General features: G+C 36.1%; 1 protein-coding gene across 3 annotated transcripts in view; it reads left to right on the top strand.

Annotated features, from left to right (window-relative positions):
• ZNF148 (zinc finger protein 148) overlaps positions 1–17,564 on the top strand; it is a 130,148-nt gene that overhangs the window by 84,137 nt on the left and 28,447 nt on the right. For all 3 annotated transcript variants that reach the window (XM_082654207.1, XM_082654209.1, XM_082654208.1), the window contains 2 exons: positions 1,805–1,928; positions 3,130–3,213. In XM_082654207.1, the coding sequence (XP_082510333.1) occupies positions 1,805–1,928; positions 3,130–3,213 (208 nt within the window). The remainder of the gene's footprint in view (positions 1–1,804; positions 1,929–3,129; positions 3,214–17,564) is intronic.

A 17,564-nucleotide genomic window follows, 5' to 3' on the forward strand; every position in this document is an offset into this window, starting at 1 on the left:
TGGAAATATTTTGAATCATGTTTTAAAAGATTTTGTGGGTTTTTTGTTCGTTTGTTTTACACATTGTTAACTTGAATATTATTTTGTGACTTGGAGGGGTTGAAAAAATTTTAGACTGACTGACCAGAGATGAAACTTTCTGTTCTCACTGACTCTTCAGGAAGCTGTGACACCCACTTGCATTCTCCTGCCAAATGTTTCCCTCTGTGACTTTGGTACATAGACTTTGAAGCATTGTTGACCACATTGGCGGTTTGCCCAGAACCCACATGCCCTGTATAATTTGCATAATAAATACCGTTGATTTACATACAGTATAGGCTGAATTGTCTTCCTGAATTTAAAGTAAAAAATTGTTTTAAAAAAATTAAAGCCCTTTTTCCTTACTTACTCCCTCTTTCTAGGTTTTGGGAAGGGGGTCATAGCTGTGTATTTACAGGCCCTAATCAGTTTCCACAGGACTTTGTATTTTGTAAGATGTTTGCTAGATTTCTCTACCCTGTGTGGTACACAGTTTCTTGGCTCCCACTCTGTATGCCCCCACCTCCAATACTGTTTCCCTCTCACTTGCCATATTCCTCCTGATCTTACCTCCTAGATTTCTCTGCTTCTTATCTTCACATCATATTTTGTCATCTTTCTTCTCTCCTCAATAATGAAAAAAGGGATTATTTGTTATTTTCACTCTGCCATGTGTCTGGTGAGAAGAGGCAGTTTAAATGTTGCATGTTGGACAAATGGTTGATAAACTGGAATACATGAAGCCCAAAGGTGAGCTTCTCTCTGGAACTGTCCAGACCTGGCCCAAGATATTCTCGACCACAGGAAGCACAGGCAGACAAGGTTGATGTCTTTTGTCACCTGTCTTCCTTCCCCATACCCACTCTCATTTATTAAGAAATATGCTTAACAATAGTTTAGTAGTCCTAGAATAACCTTAGAGGTCCTAAACTGAACCAGACTCAAAATTCAGTTCTAGGATGACTTAAAAAGTTAGTTTTCTTTTTTTCTTCTTTAAGAAGAAAGAAAAAGGAGAACGTAATAAGTAAGCGTTTGTATGGTTCAGAAAAATGTTTTAAGTATGTACAGTGTAAAACCTCCCTCCTGCCATATCTCCTATATGCCAAGTTCCCCAGCCATGACAACCAAGGTTATATACATTTTATGTATATCCTTCTCAAATAGTTTTTATGCATATGCAAACAAATATATATTGCTATATGTACTATCTTGTATACAAAATTAGCAAAATTATATACTAGATTCTGGACCTTGCTTTTTTTCTTACTTAAGAATAAATCCTCGAGCTCTTTCTATGTAAGTATATAGAGAGCTTTCTCGTTTTATTTTACAGGCACATGATATTAAATTGTATTCATTTTCCATGATTTATTTAACCAGTGCTATTTGATTGATATTTACGCCATGTCTAAAACATAAGACTTTTGTCCTGCATATGTGATATTTTGAAATTGAAAATAAAGCTATACTCACCCTAGCAGAGAACACTTAGGGGACTCTACTAGACATCAGGTTTGGAGAGGAGGGAGCAGAGTGCTGAGATCTTACCTAACCAGCTTCCAAGGTTTTATTAGTGATTTTTACCCATACTGAGTCACATTGTACTTTCTTAAAATTAATGGTAACATTATTCTAATAGCCCTCTCAAGATTATTTAGGAAAAAATATTTCATAGTTTCTGGTGACCATTGTTTGCATTAAAAGGCATTATCTGTTTTATAAATTAGTATTACGTTTTAAAAATTTCTTTCTTTTGTTTCGCCTTTTTTTTTTTTAAAACCAGATCCTTACAATAAATGAGGATGGATCACTTGGTTTGAAAACCCCTAAATCTCACGTTTGTGAGCACTGCAATGCTGCCTTTAGAACGAACTATCACTTACAGAGACATGTCTTCATTCATACAGGTATTTCTTGAATTAAAGTGGGCTTATGGCCATTAAAATTATTATCTTTGCTATTTTCATCTTCTTGTAAATGTCATTCATTTCTAAGGCTTTAGGTAACCTGGCATTTCAAATCAGAGACTTCATAGGCCAGGATGTAAGAAGGAAAGCAGGAAAAACTTTAAATGAGAAAACAATTAGTATAGATGTGCAAAATTAGTCTTAATTGAATATTTATCTGGCTTAATGTGTTCTTTTTAGCTAGAGAAACAGTCAAAGAATGAACTATTAAAAGCCTGTCAGCATTTATTTTTCTATGTAAGATGTCCAGATGGAGTTTGAAATATGAATTTGGGAATCAAATATAAAAAAATAACATGAAGTTGTGGAGATCAGAACTAAAGACCTGATCACAGATCTTTGGGGAAAGATTACTAGACATGTACGTTGAGTTAAGGGGGGGTGGGTAGGGAGACAGAGTAATAAGGTAGATTTGATGAACTGATAAAATACAGTGTTCCAGAAGCCCAAAGAGAATTCCAAGGAGGGTAGGATCAACCATAGCACACAGCCTTCTGAGAGGACAGAGAGAGACCTGAGAGCTGAGAACAAACCATTAGAATAAATAGCAGGGAGATCATGAGTAAGCTTTTCAGAAAGCAGAGTATAAGGATTAAAGGACAAGTGGGTGGTGAAGAATTTGAGACATAGGGTAGACTACTGAAAGGAAAGGCTCCAACAGAGAAGGAACGTTTGAAGAGACAGGATTAGCTTTTTTTTTAAGGGGATGTTTAGAAAGTTCTGAAGGTTCTGGAGAAAATAAGTGAAAGGGCATAAAGTGGTGGTTAGCCAGGGAGAACAAGGTGGGTGGATCTTCCTCCAGATAAAAAGAAGAGATGTTTAAGACACACTTGGTAACCTGTAGAGTCCTTTCTAGCCTTGTGATTTTTAAATTCTATTTTAAATTGCTTTATTTATTTACTTCTTTTTCCCTTGAAAGATTTAATCTCATTTTTGTGAGGTTGTGAGAATGTGAATTTTTAAATCTTGGGGAGGAAATTGAGTGGAAATAAAATTCTGTTAATGAATAGTATAAAAACTTTGTGTGGATAATTTGGAATTTCCAGAATTTGGGCTTCTAAGATTTCTCTTTCTTCAAAAATAGTAACCATAAACTGTGTTTTATCCAGTAACTAATTTGTGGATGTGAAATTATTTTAAGGTGAAAAACCATTTCAATGTAGTCAATGTGACATGCGTTTCATACAGAAGTACCTGCTACAGAGACATGAGAAGATTCATACTGGTGAGTGTTGCCTCCCTTACTAGGGTCATTAAAATTACCATTTCAAATATAGGGAAGAATTTTTAATAAGGAGCAACAACTTGTTGCAACTTTTGTCAGTTTTGTTTCTTAAGAGTATTTATCACAGCTTGTCTTTTTTCTTCCTTCAGTAAATCAGTATTAACTGTAGGACTTGACTTAATATCTGAGCCTAATAAATTACTTTGAAATAGAGTTTCATAATAGCTTAAAATATGTTTAAAGTGACAAATGGAAAGAAATTTTTGTGAAATAGCTGTTTCCTTAGATGTTTAGCAAGTTTAGAGTAGGTAAAAATATCATTTGCAGTAATTAGCCAGGGGGATGAAGCAAAGTGCCTGAGTCCTAAAATAGCGATACCACTTTTTTCCCCCCTTACAGTTTCATGTATATAGCTTACTATATCAAGAGAGTTATAATCTTATAAATTGTAAACTTCCAATTTTTAAGTCAAGTTGTTAAAGATTTAGAACCAAATATTTTGGAAGATCACTATAAAGGAACCCATACCTTTAAAAGTTGAGCCTCATTTTAGAGCAAACATTTAGTTGCATTTATTCTTTTTTTTTTTTTTTTTGACGAACGTAAAACCAAGTTTTATATGTAACCTTGATTTAGTAAACTGTCAACTTTTGACATCTCTAAGCATGATGAAAAGTGTTTCTTTAGAATTTATTTCCAGTATTTTGCCTTTTTGTGATGGAATAAAAGAGTTGGTAAATTTGTATAACTTTGGTTCTTACATTTAAATAGAATTGAAAATGATGGTGATAATATATGAATATTGAAAATATTAAGGTTCTTCATATATCTCTATATTAAGTAGTCAAGCAAGTACCTGCCCAGTGTTGTTATTTAGATGTGTTCTCATGGTACCTACAGTACCTGTGAAAGGGGATCTTTGGACAGTTTGTCATATAGAGGAAGCAAGCTTTTCTGCCTAATAAACTTTCCTTAACTTTATTGGCTCCTAACAAACATGAACATGGCTAGTCTCCTAAATAAAACTTCAGCTGTGTAGCACATCTGTATGCTTTGATGTTCTACTTTTCAAAGATCATTATGCACACCACCCATTTCAGTTTCTTAAGTAAACATTTTTCACCATTTCTAGATGGGAGTATACAAGGCACTTGGGAGGAAGAACAACGGTATTGATTTTTTTTTTTTAAGTCCTGTTATTTTTTTTTAATATTCTATTTTTTTTTTTGGCTGTGTTGGGTCTTAGCTGTGGCATGCGGGATCTTCGTTGAGGCATGTGAGCTCTTTGTTTTGGCACAGGGGCTTCTTTCTAGTTGTGGCATGAGTGCTTAGTTGCCCCCGTGGCACGTGGGATCTTAGTTCCCTGATCAGGGATCAAACCCGCGTCCTCTGCATTGGAAGGTGGATTCTTTACCACTGGACCACCAGGGAGGTCCCAACTTTATTGATTTTTTTGTGACTTACAGGTAAATTTAAAGTTTATACAATAATAAAAGCCAATCAGATAATGATAAATGAAAACAGTTAAATGTTTTGTATTTTTTAATACCTATTAGATTTTGATGATTTAATCACTCATTCAACAAATTTTACTGAGCTGGCAGTATTTTTCATGTACCAGAAATAGGTAATAAAAGGCAGTTTCCTTGGAGTTCACCTTTTTAAAAAAAATTTTTATTGGAGTATAGTTGATGTACAATGTTTTGTTAGTTTCAGGTGTACAACAAAGTGAATCAGTTATACATATACATATATCCACTCTTTTTTTAGATTCTTTTCCCATATAGGCCATTACAGAGTACTGAGTAGAGTTCCCTGTGCTATACAGTAGGTGTTTATTAGTTATCTATTTTATATATAGTAGTGTGTTTATGTCAATCCCAGTCTCCCAATTTATCCACCCCGCCCCCACCAAATCCCCTGGTAACCGTTTGTTTTCTACATCTGTGACTCTACTTCTGTTTTGTAAATAAGTTCATTTGTACCCCTTTTTTTAGATTGCACATATAAGCAATATCATGATATTTGTCTTTCTGTGTCTGACTTACTTCACTTAGTATGACAGTCTCTAGGTCCATCCATGTTGCTGCAAATGGCATTATTTTGTTCTTTTTTGTGGCTGAGTAATATTCCATTGTGTGTATGTACCACATCTTTATCCATTCTTCTGTTGATGGACATTTAGGTTGCTTCCATGTCCTGGCTATTGTAAATAGTGCTGCAGTGAACATTGGGGTGAATGTATCTTTTCGAACTATGATTTTTCTCTGGGTATACACCTAGTAGTGGAATTGCTGGGTCTTATGGTAGTTCTATTTTCTTTTTTTTAGTATTTTTATTGGAGTATAATTGCTTTACAATGGTGTGTTAGTTTCTGCTTTATAACAAAGTGAACCAGCTATACATATACATATATCCCCATATCCCCTCCCTCTTGCGTCTTCCTCCCACCCTCCCTATCCCACCCCTCTAGGTGGTCACAAAGCACCGAGCTGATCTCCCTGTGCTATGCGGCTGCTTCCCACTAGGTATCTATTTTACGTTTGGTAGTGTATATATGTCCATGCCACTCTCTCACTTTGTCACAGCTTACCCTTCCCCCTACCCATATCCTCAAGTCCATTCTCTAGTAGGTCTGTGTCTTTATTCCCATCTTGCCCCTATGTTCTTCATGTCCTTTTTTTTTTTTTCCCCTTAAATTCCATATATATGTGTTAGAATATGGTATTTGTTTTTCTCTTTGACTTACTTCACTCTGTATGACAGACTCTAGGTCCATCCACCTCACTACAAATAACTCCATTTCGTTTCTTTTTATGGCTGAGTAATATTCCATTGTATATATGTGCCACATCTTCTTTATCCATTCATCTGTTGATGGACACTTAGGTTGCTTCCATGTCCTGGCTATTGTAAATAGAGCTGCAATGAACATTTTGGTGCATGACTCTTTTTGAATTATGGATTTTTCAGGGTATATGCCCAGTAGTGGGATTGCTGGGTCGTATGGTAGTTCTATTTTTAGTTTTATAAGGAACCTCCATACTGTTCTCCATAGTGGCTGTATCAATTCACATTCCCACCAACAGTGCTAGAGGGTTCCCTTTTCTCCACACCCTCTCCAGCATCCATTGTTTGTAGATTTTTTGATGATGGCCATTCTGACCGGTGTGAGATGAAATCTCATTGTAGTTTTGATTTGCATTTCTCTAATGATTAATGATGTTGAGCATTCTTTCATGTGTTTTTTTGCAGTCTGTATATCTTCTTTGGATAAATGTCTATTTAGGTCTTCTGCCCATTTTTGGATTGTGTTGTTTGTTTTTTTGATATTGAGCTGCATGAGCTGCTTATAAATTTTGGAGATTAATCCTTTGTCAGTTGCTTCATTTGCAAATATTTTCTCCCATTCTGAGGGTTGTCTTTTGGTCTTGTTTATGGTTTCCTTTGCTATGCCAAAGCTTTTAAGTTTCATTAGGTCCCATTTGTTTGTTTTTTTTATTTCCATTTCTGTAGGAGGTGGGTCAAAAAGGATCTTGCTGTGATTTATGTCATAGGGTGTTCCGCCTATGTTTTCCTCCAAGAGTTTGATAGTGTCTGGCCTTACATTTAGGTCTTTAATCCATTTTGAGTTTTTTTGTTGTTTGTTTGGTTTTTTTGTGGTACGTGGGCCTCTCACTGCTGTGACCTCTCCCGTTGCGGAGCACAGGCTCCAGACGCACAGGCTCAACAGCCACGACTCACGGGCCCAGCTGCTCTGCGGCATGTGGGATCTTCCCAGACCGGGGCACGAACCCGTGTCTCCTGCATCGGCAGGCAGACTCTCAACCACTGCGCCACCAGGGAAGCTCTTAAGTTTATTTTTGTGTATGGTGTTAGGGAGTGTTCTAATTTCATACTTTTACATGTATCTGTCCAGTTTTCCAAGCACCACTTATTGAAGAGGCTGTCTTTTCTCCACTGTATATTCTTGCCTTCTTTATCAAAGATAAGGTGACTATATGTGTGTGGGTTTATCTCTGGGCTTTCTATCTTGTTCCATTGATCTATATTTCTGTTTTTGTGGCAGTACCATACTGTGTTGATTACTGTAGCTTTGTAGTATAGTCTGAAGTCAGGGAGTCTGATTCCTCCAGCTCTGTTTTTTTCCCTCAAGACTGCTTTGGCTATTCGGGGTCTTTTGTATCTCCATACAAATTTTAAGATTTTTTTGTTCTAGTTCTGTGAAAAATGCCAGTGGTAGTTTGATAGGGGATTGCATTGAATCTGTAGATTGCTTTGGGTAGTAGAGTCATTTTCACTATGTTGATTCTTCCAATCCAAGAACATGGTATATGTGAGGGAGCAACACTTCCAAACTCATCGTACGAGGCCACCATCACCCTGATATTTTCAGCTTTTTAAGGAACCTCCATACTGTTCTCCGTAGTGGCTACACCAATTTACATTCCCACCAACAGTATAGGAGGGTTCCCTTTTCTCCACACCCTCGCCAGCATTTATTGTTTGTTGATTTTTGATGGCGACCATTCTGACTGGTGTGAGGTGGTACCTCATTGTAGTTTTGATTTGCATTTCTCTAATAATTAGTGATGTTGGAATTTACATTCTAATGGGAGAGATACACATATAAACAAGCCAAGTGTAGTAAGTGTTGTAGAGTTTTATACAAAATGCTCTTGTGCCCTTAAGAAGAGCCAGATGTGCAGTCTTTTGAAGACTACATAGTGAAGGCAACAGAGAAAAACTGTGGGAGGCTCAGTTGAGGGGGGTGGGGAGAGAGAGAAAGAATGTGTGTCTGAGTCTGAAAAAAGATTTTCAGAACAATACTTGACTTATTGCGCTCTGCTGTTTTCTTTTCAGTTCTAGCAGTAAATTCATTTTTACAGTGCTGGTCACAATTTTGTAATATTAGTTTGGAAAAATAATTATGCTAAGCCATGGGGTATCTTGGATTTCAACAGGTTATATTGGGTAGTTAATGTTTATTGAGAATTTACTAAGACCGGATATTGTGCTAAATGTTTTGTTAAATGTCTCATTTAGTCCTCATTAACCTTGAAAGGGAGGCGCTATTACTATCCCCATTTTTTAGATGAAGAAGAAGTAGGATGCACACAGAAGTTAAGAAACTTACCGAAATTTATATAATCTAGTATATGGTGGAGCCAAGATTCCAGCTCAAGTCTCTGCGACTCCAGACCACACAATGTGAAATCACTAACTATGAAGAATGGGACTAGAAGCAGAACGATATCGTTTGCCTTTTTGAGTTTTTCTTGCTATACCAGTAAGCCAGTTACGGCTTAGCCTTCCTTGTGGGTTTAGTAACATCTAAAAGGGGTGGAAGCCATATTGTCTTGATTACTGAAGCTTTGTAGTATAGTCTGAAGTCAGGGAGTCTGATTCCTCTAGCTCCGTTTTTTTCTCTCAAGATTGCTTTGCCTATTCGGGGTCTTTTGTGTCTCCATACAAATTTTAAGCCTTTTTGTTCTTGTTCTGTAAAACATGCCATTGGTAATTTGATAGGGATTGCATTGAACCTGTAGATTGCTTTGGGTAGTATAGTCATTTTCACAATATTGATTCTTCCAATCCAAGAACATGGTATATCTCTCCATCTGTTGATATCACCTTTAATTGTTCTTTGTTTTGTTGACTGTTCTTTTATCAGTGTCTTATAGTTTTCTGCAAACAGGTCTTTTGTCTCCCTAGGTAGGTATATTCCTAGGTATTTTATTCTTCTTGTTGCAGTGGTAAATGGGAGTGTTTCCTTAATTTCTCTTTCAGATTTTTCATCATTAGTGTATAGGAATGCAGGAGATTTCTGTGCATTAATTTTGTATCCTGCAACTTTACCAAATTCATTGATTAGCTCTAGTAGTTTTCTGGTGGCATCTTTAGGATTCTCTATGTATACTATCATTTCATCTGCAAACAGTGACAGTTTTTCTTCTTCTTTTCCAATTTGTATTCCTTTTATTTCTTTTTCTTCTCTGATTGCCATGGCTAGGACTTCCAAAACTTTGTTGAATAAGAGTGGTGAGAGTGGACATCCTTGTCTTGTTCCTGATCTTAGAGGAAATGCTTTCAGTTTTTCACCACTGAGAATGATGTTTGCTGTGGGTTTGTCATATATGGCCTTTATTATGTTGAGGTAGGTTCCCCCCATGCCCACTTTCTGGAGAATTTTTATCAAAATGGGTGTTGAATTTTGTGAAAAGCTTTTTCTGTATCTGTTGAGATGATCATATGGTTTTTATTCTTCAGTTTGTAAATGTGATGTATCACATTGATTGATTTGCATATATTGAAGAATCTTTGCATGCCTGGGATAAATCCCACTTGATCATGGTGTATGATCCTTTTAATGTGTTGTTGGATTCTGTTTGCTAGTATTTTGTTGAGGATTTTTGCATCTATATTCATCAGTGATATTGGTCTGTAATTTTCTTTCTTTGTAGTATCTTTGTCTGTATCAGGGTGATGGTGGCCTCATAGAATGAGTTTGGGAGTGTTCCTTCCTCTGCAATATTTTGGAAGAGTTTGAGAAGGATGGGTGTTAGCTCTTCTCTAAATGTTTGATAGAATTCACATGTGAAGCCATCTGGTTCTGGACTTTTGTTTGTTGGAAGCTTTTTAATCACGGTTTCAATTTCATTACTTGTGATTGGTCTGTTCATATTTTCTATTTCTTCCTGGTTCAGTCTTGGAAGGTTATACCTTTCTCAGAATTTGTCCATTTCTTCCAGGTTGTCCATTTTATTGGCATAGAGTTGCTTGTAGTAGTCTCCTAGGATGCTTTGTATTTCTGTGGTGTCTGTTGTAACTGCTCCTTTTTCACTTCTAATTTTATTGATATGAGTCCTCTCCCTCTTTTTCTTGATGAGTCTGGCTAATGGTTTATCAATTTTGTTTATCTTCTCAAAGAACCAGCTTTTAGTTTTGTTGATCTTTGCTATTGTTTTCTTTGTTTGTGTTTCATTTATTTCTGCTCTGATGTTTATGATTTCTTTCCTTCTGCTAACTTTGGGTTTTGTTTGTTCTTCTTGCTCTAGTTCCTTTAGGTATAAGGTTAGATTGTTTATTTGAGATTTTTCTTGTTTCTTGAGATAGGCTGGTTTTGCTATAAACTTCCCTCTTAGAACTTCCTTTGCTGCATCCCATAGGTTTTGGATCGTCGTGTTTTCATTGTCATTTGTCTCTAGGTTGTTTTTTTTTTTTTTGCGGTATGCGGGCCTTTCACTGTTGTGGCCTCTCCCGTTGCGGAGCACAGGCTCCGGACTCGCAGGCTCAGTGGCCATGGCTCACGGGCCTAGCCGCTCCACGGCATGTGGGATCTTCCCAGACCAGGGCACAAACCCGTGTCCCCTGCATTAGCAGGTGGACTCTAAACCACTGCGCCACCAGGGAAGCCCCTGTCTCTAGGTATTTTTTGATTTCCTCTTTGATTTCTTCAGTGATCTCTTGGTTATTTAGTATTGTTTAGCCTTCATGTGTTTGTGTATTTTACATTGTTTTCCCTGTAATTGATTTCTAATTTCATAGCATTGTGGTCAGAAAAGATGCTTTATATGATTTCAGTTTTCTTAAATGTACTGAGGCTTGATTTGTGCCCGAAGATGTGATCTATCCTGGAGAATGTTCTGTGCACACTTGAGAAGAAAGTGTAATCTGCTGTTTTGGGATGGAATGTCCTATAAATATCAATTAAATCTATGTGGTCTGTTGTGTCATTTAAAGCTTGTGTTTCCTTATTAATTTTCTGTGTGGAGGATCTGTCCATTAGTGTAAGTGAGGTGTTGAAGTCCCCCACTATTATTGTGTCACTGTCGATTTCCTCTTTTAGAGCTGTTAGTAATTGCCTTATGTATTGAGGTGCTCCTACGTTGAGTGCATATATGTTTATAATTGTTATATCTTCTTCTTGAATTGATCCCTTGATCATTACGTAGTGTCCTTCCTTTTCTCTTGTAACATTCTTTATTTTAAAGTCTCTTTCATCTTGTATGAGTATTTCTACTTCAGCTTTCTTTGGATTGCCATTTGCATGGAATATCTTTTTCCATCCCCTCACTTTCAGTCTGTATGTGTCCCTAGGTCTGAAGTGGGTCCATTGTAGACAGCATATTGTATCCATTCAGCAAGCCTGTGTCTTTTGGTTAGAGCATTTAATCCATTCACGTTTAAGGTAATAATATGTTTGTTCCTATGACCATTTTCTTAATCGTTTTGGATTTATTTTTGTAGGTCATTTTCTTCTCTTGTGTTTCCCACTTAGAGAAGTTCCTTTAGCATTTGTTGTAGAGCTGGTTTGGTGGTGCCGAATTCTCTCAGCTTTTGCTTGTCTGTAAAGCTTTTGATTTCTCCTTGGAATCTGAATGAGATCCTTGCTGGGTAGAGTAATCTTGGTTGAAGGTTCTTCTCTTTCATCACTTTAAGTATATCATGCCACTCCCTTCTGGCTTGTAGAGTTTCTGCTGAGAAATCAGCTGTTAACCTTATGGGACTTCCCTTGTATGTTATTTGTTATTTTTCCCTTGCTGCTTTCAATAATTTTTCTTTGTCTTTAATTATTGCCAATTTGATTACTATGTGTCTCGGCGTGTTTCTCCTTGGGTTTATCCTGTATGGGACTCTCTGCGCTTCCTGGAGTTGGTTGGCTCTTTCCTTTCCCATGTTAGGGAAGTTTTCAACTATAATCTCTTCAAATATTTTCTCTGGTCCTTTCTCTCTCTCTTCTCCTTCTGGGAACCCTATAATGCGAATGTTGTTGCGTTTAATGTTGTCCCAGAGGTCTCTTAGGCTGTCTTCATTTCTTTTCATTCTTTTTTCTCTTTTCTGTTCCACAGCAGGGAGTTCCACCATTCTGTCTTGCAGGTCACTTATCCGTTCTTCTGCCTCAATTATTCTGCTATTGATTCCTTCTAGTGTATTTTTCATTTCAGTTATTGTATTGTTCATCTCTGTTTGTTCTTTAATTCTTCTAGGTCTTTGTTAAACATTTCTTGCACCTTCTCTGTCTTTGCCTCCATTCTTTTTCCAAGGTCCTGGATCATCTTCACTATCATTATTCTGAATTCTTTTTCTGGACGATTGCCTATCTCCTTTCATTTAGTTGTTTTTCTGGAGTTTTATGTTGTTCCTTCCTCTGGTACTTAGGCCTCTGCCTTTTCATCTTGTCTTGTCTTTCTGTGAATGTGGTTTTTGATCCCTATCCATTTTTAAATTGTCAAATAATAATAAGTCACCTATCAACTGAACCTCAAAGGTTTTTTGGTGAGAAGAACTACCAGTTCTTACAGGCTTTGTTTTCCTTATAGCCTCCCTCATCCTTTTGAGTCTCATTATACTGTCACCTCCAGTCTCCCAGCCCCCAAACCTATTGTCTTTTCCATTTGCCACATGGTTAAAAATCATTACCTGCTTGGCTGCTCTTGTTACCAGTAAAGAAATCTTCTGTGGCTTTTAAAAACCAGGAACGTAGCTTGATTTTGTTTCCAAATCAAAAAATTTTTAACTCAACCTGGACAGGTTATTACTTAATTGTTTGGGCTAGCCTATGAAATACCATTTTAGGGGAGAGTACCAAGGCTGATCCCTGAACTTCTGGTTAAAGCTTTGTTCCTTTAGCCTAAGGCACTGAAACTGTCAAAATGCAGATATCCTTGGGACTGCTATTTTTGGCAATTATGGGAGATTTATATCTTTTGTGAATGTATTATACATCCTTTACTTAGAGTATGTTTTGGGGATATGGGAGAGAAGATGAGGACTTGAAGCCAGGGTTGAAGATAATCCTGATTGATCATTTTGGTTAGGGTCAGAATTACTGGTAAGGTATACAGCCAAGGTTGAACATTTGTCACTGGCAGATTTACTATGTGATCAGATTCCTTTATCTAAGGTGTCTTTTCGTAGCATTTTTTAATGCATATGTAAAATAAATGTTAGAATGACATATCTCCAGTTGCATGTTCTTTTCTAGTCATTTTGTTACCACTTTAAGGAAATGCCATCTTATTGCCATGGGTAGGGTGTTTTGGTTTGAGGAGTAAAGAACTTAAGTACAGTTTTCAGTATTTTAATTTTATATTAATTTTAGGAATTCTTTTAAATAGTAAGCCACAGAATACTTATTCTAATATTGTGACTGTTATAGCAAATTATGGCTGTTTTTTAATAGTTATAGCACTTTTCATAATCTATTTTTTATTTCATTAGTAAAATGTTACAGAATTATTTCCATATATAGGTAAGTTTTTATAAAATGATTTTTCTCCCAAATAAAAGGGATTTTGAAAATAAACCAAGTCATTCAGAATTATACATATTCATTAGGTTTCTTTTCCCACAATGTTCTTTTTTAAGGCTTTAGTTCTTGAATATACACAATTCTATAGATACAGATGTAGCAAGAAACACTTTAAAAATCTGTCTTCTAAAAATCTGTCTTCTAAGTTAGCATTCTTCACGCCTGAAAACATGCATTGATCTTCTTTTCCTCTTGACTATGACTTTTATTCACAACCATGTTAAATAGCTGAATAACAGCATTATTATTTTCTTTTTAAACCAGTTGGGCTAGTGAGGTGGAGTCCGAGAGAATGTTGATTCACCCCTGACTAGGTTTGTTCAGCACTTTGTATTTCCTTCAGTATGGTTCAGTTATTGTCAAAAATTAGTATACCTCTCATTACTTTGAAGCCCTAACTTAGAGTTTATTAGCCATAATGGAGAAGTCTTATTAAAAGAAAATGTTACAGACCTAGTTAAACTCTCTTTGTGGAGATGAAGGAACTGTTGGGCTACTGCAGTATGAGCTCCTGGCGTTCTGATTGCTGAAGCCAGACAGCACTGGCGTGGGCAGAGCTTGCCAAGAAAGATTAAGCAGGGAAGTTCAGATTGCTGTGACTGACATTCTCCAGTTTAACAAAGCTTTCAGAAGCCAGATTTTTGTTTTCTTTGCAAAACTGTTAATAATTCACATTAAAAGATATAACATAAAACACATATAAAAGTTTGACTATTTAACAAAACATCCCAGAGAAGATATAAAAGAAATCATATACATATATACATACATACCTACATATAAAACTATACTGTAACTTTTAAAAAATATTTTGTTTTGGGGGATAAGAGAAGTCATCCAGAAAAGTAACTCCATTTAAACGTTATACTTTAGAACTGAAATATAAAGAATCAGAGTCTTTAAAATGAAAATTGCATAGTTTTCAATTAATTGTAGGTATTTTGTGTGTGTGAGTATCCCTCCCCCTCAAATCCATATACAGTGTTGTTAGTTTATAGTGTCTATAGTTAAAAGAAGAATGTTTACCATTTGTTTTGACAAGTTTCTAGTTTAACAAATTGGGAATCTCTTGAAGTGGTCTCATTCTTGTTTAGGTATAATTATTGACTGGATCAACATGTGAATCACGCGACTCACAGTTTGACAAACTATACAAGTAGTACAGACAACCTGTGCTTTAGGGGTTCCGATAAAATAGACCAGTGAGGAGTCAGATTGGTGGCCCTGTGAGTTAGATTTAGTTCATGTGTTACATGGGAGTCAAGTGTCATCACAGGAACTATCGAGCAGAAGCATGATGGAAGCCAGGACCAGGAAAAAAATCTGGGGTGTACTGAAGTTGGGAATCTTTGGGGAAGGATAGGTAGACAGATACACATATAGTTCAGAAACACACAGAGCAGCAAGTTAAAAATCAGGCAGACATGAAGCCATTAGGATCATTGCAGGTGCTGGATACCAGGAGAAGCAGTATGTCAGATTTGCTAGTTTAAAAGCACCAGGAAGAGGAAGGTACTTCAGGATAGTTAAAAAGTTAGAAATTCCTAGAAGTCATCATTATTATAAACCTAATAATACTGTCAGATTTATTGAGTACCCATTCTCTGCCAAGCACTGTATTAAACACAGTACATAAATTATCTCACTTTATCATCACAGCAGTTCTGTGAAGAGGGTACTATTACTCCTTTTTTTAAACAGATAAGGAAACTGAGGGTCAAAATGATTAGGTAATCTGCCTCAATATACACACCTAGTTTATGACATAATTTAGGTCTTCAAAGTTCATGCCCTTAACCACTATGGTATTGAAAGAGTAGATCAGGCACCAGGAACATTTTTAGTTGACAAAAAATTTGGTTTTAAATGTGGAGGTTTTTATTTTGTTCAGGTAAGAGCAGAGCCACTCCTGGACCTAGACTTATGGCTTGCAGGCAGTTGGGTATGTCGGAATGAGATGAAGTCTATGGATGGAGGAGTAAGAGGAAATTCCACCTGATGTGGAATGAACAAAGGCAAGATGAACAACATGTAAATGACCATTCTGAGTAGAGCAGAAAGGGGTGGGTAGAGTGGGAATGAGGAGATAAGAGTAGAAAGCTTGATTTTAGAATTATATTGTTAAACCTTGATGCCGAATGGGGTGTCAAATTTATCTTGTAAGCATTATTTAAAAACTGCATTTTAACTGCCATGTTGGAGGAATATTATTGTTTTGTGAAGAAAACTACAAATTTTGCAAATGTGTTACTTTTTTGTTAACTATGTATAACTAGTAAGAAAAATTATAGTTTATACACATAATTGCACATTTATTAATCAAGTTTACTTTCAGGTATTAAAAAATCTTTTAAACAAATAAAACAACATTGTTAAGCTTCATGGAATATATTATTACTTCATTTTCACCAAGTTTATCAGAAATAGGCAAAACTTGGAAACCACTGAATATTACAGTGAAACAAAGAAAATTAAGTTTTCTGGACTTCAGAGCCTCTTCTTTGAGCAGTATAGGATGAACTAATTTTCAGAAAAAGAACTGAAAAGGGACTCCCCAAATTTAATTTCACACATAGAACTTTCTCATTTTTTAAATGTTACTTCTGACAGCAGTTTCTCATTTTTGATGTTTTGGTTTTTCTTTTTTTAACCGTTTTCAATTACTTTAGAAAATATGGTTAGTCTAGAATGACGTAAGTTTCTCTACTCTTTGCCTTGTTAGTTTGCCTTCCCTTAATGTGGCTTTTTCCCTGCTTCCTCCCCACCCCCCAAATTATTTTACATTCTGCAGAAGATGAAGCTTTAAGATAGTTGAGTCTAGATCTGATGTTTTGTTTTACAAATCCTTTGGCACCATATTCTTTTGGAAAAATACTCAATTACTTCCTTGAAGTCATTCCTTGAAGTCATACACCTTCAGGATTCTCCAATATTGAAGCTGGCTTTTTGACAACAACTACTACTTATTATTCCAGAGCCTAGTTGAGTGAATGACCAACATTCTTGCCTTTCAGATCTTGAATTCATTAAGTTTCAGATGTCTGGAGTGGCTGACAACAGAGTTTTAAAATTTGTTGATAAAGTTTTTCATTTCACTGACTGAGTTTGAATGATACTTGAGGCTCAGAATTCATATATTTTATTTGGGCCTTTGGTGGAAGAGTGGCTGACAAAATGTACCGTCTGATTTGGACTCAGGCATGGTGAAGAAATTGGATTTAAAATATTTAGGGCAACCTAAATCTACTTTTCAAGGTCATTCATTTTAATTTTTCTGGATACTTTTAAGATCTTTAGATGTTGTTATCTCTGAAGAGTTTGTTTTAAAAAAAATGCCTAAAGTGTCATCATCATTTTCAACCCCAATTTGAATTTGTTGAAAGCATCTTGACATTCTTTGAAAGCAGCCACAATAATAATAACAGCTTCTGCATATTTTGTAGTTTGTTTTGCTCTTCTGTAGATCTTTTGGAGAGAGTCTAACTTCATGATACTGTTGCGAAGCAAATGGAGGTCATAGGATTGATATCCTAAGGCAGTACTAGGTACTTATCTATCCAGCTTTATCTCCCAGGGCTGCTTTTATGCTCTTAGCATTATTAGTCATTGATGCAAATACTTCTTGCTCTTTATTTCCTATAGAAGTCTGACTTGTCTCCTCTTCCTAGCTATGTTAAAAAGCTGATAGACAATTAAGTTTATTGTCCAACCCCCCTCCGCCCATATTTTCACCCCTCTGTAAATTCTTTACAGGGCTTAATTTGTTGTTCTTTACCCCTCTGTAAATTCTTTACAGGGCTTAATTTGTTGTTCTTTACCTACATTTCATTATCTATTTTGACTTTGACTTTCTAAGGGTGTTTAAAGAATTACTGCTTTCAGTGTTCATTTTTAGTTATTCCAGAAAATATATTCAGTCAACTCTTAATTTCCTTCGGGAATTGACCAGATTGACAAATGCAGTTGTGAAAAAATAAAATGATTACCAACACAAAAAGAGCAACATATTTATTGCTGTTGTTTGAATAACATAGTG

The sequence above is a fragment of the Grampus griseus genome (genome assembly GCF_964374135.1).
Source record: "Grampus griseus genome assembly, chromosome: 5".
NCBI lineage: Eukaryota > Metazoa > Chordata > Mammalia > Artiodactyla > Delphinidae > Grampus > Grampus griseus.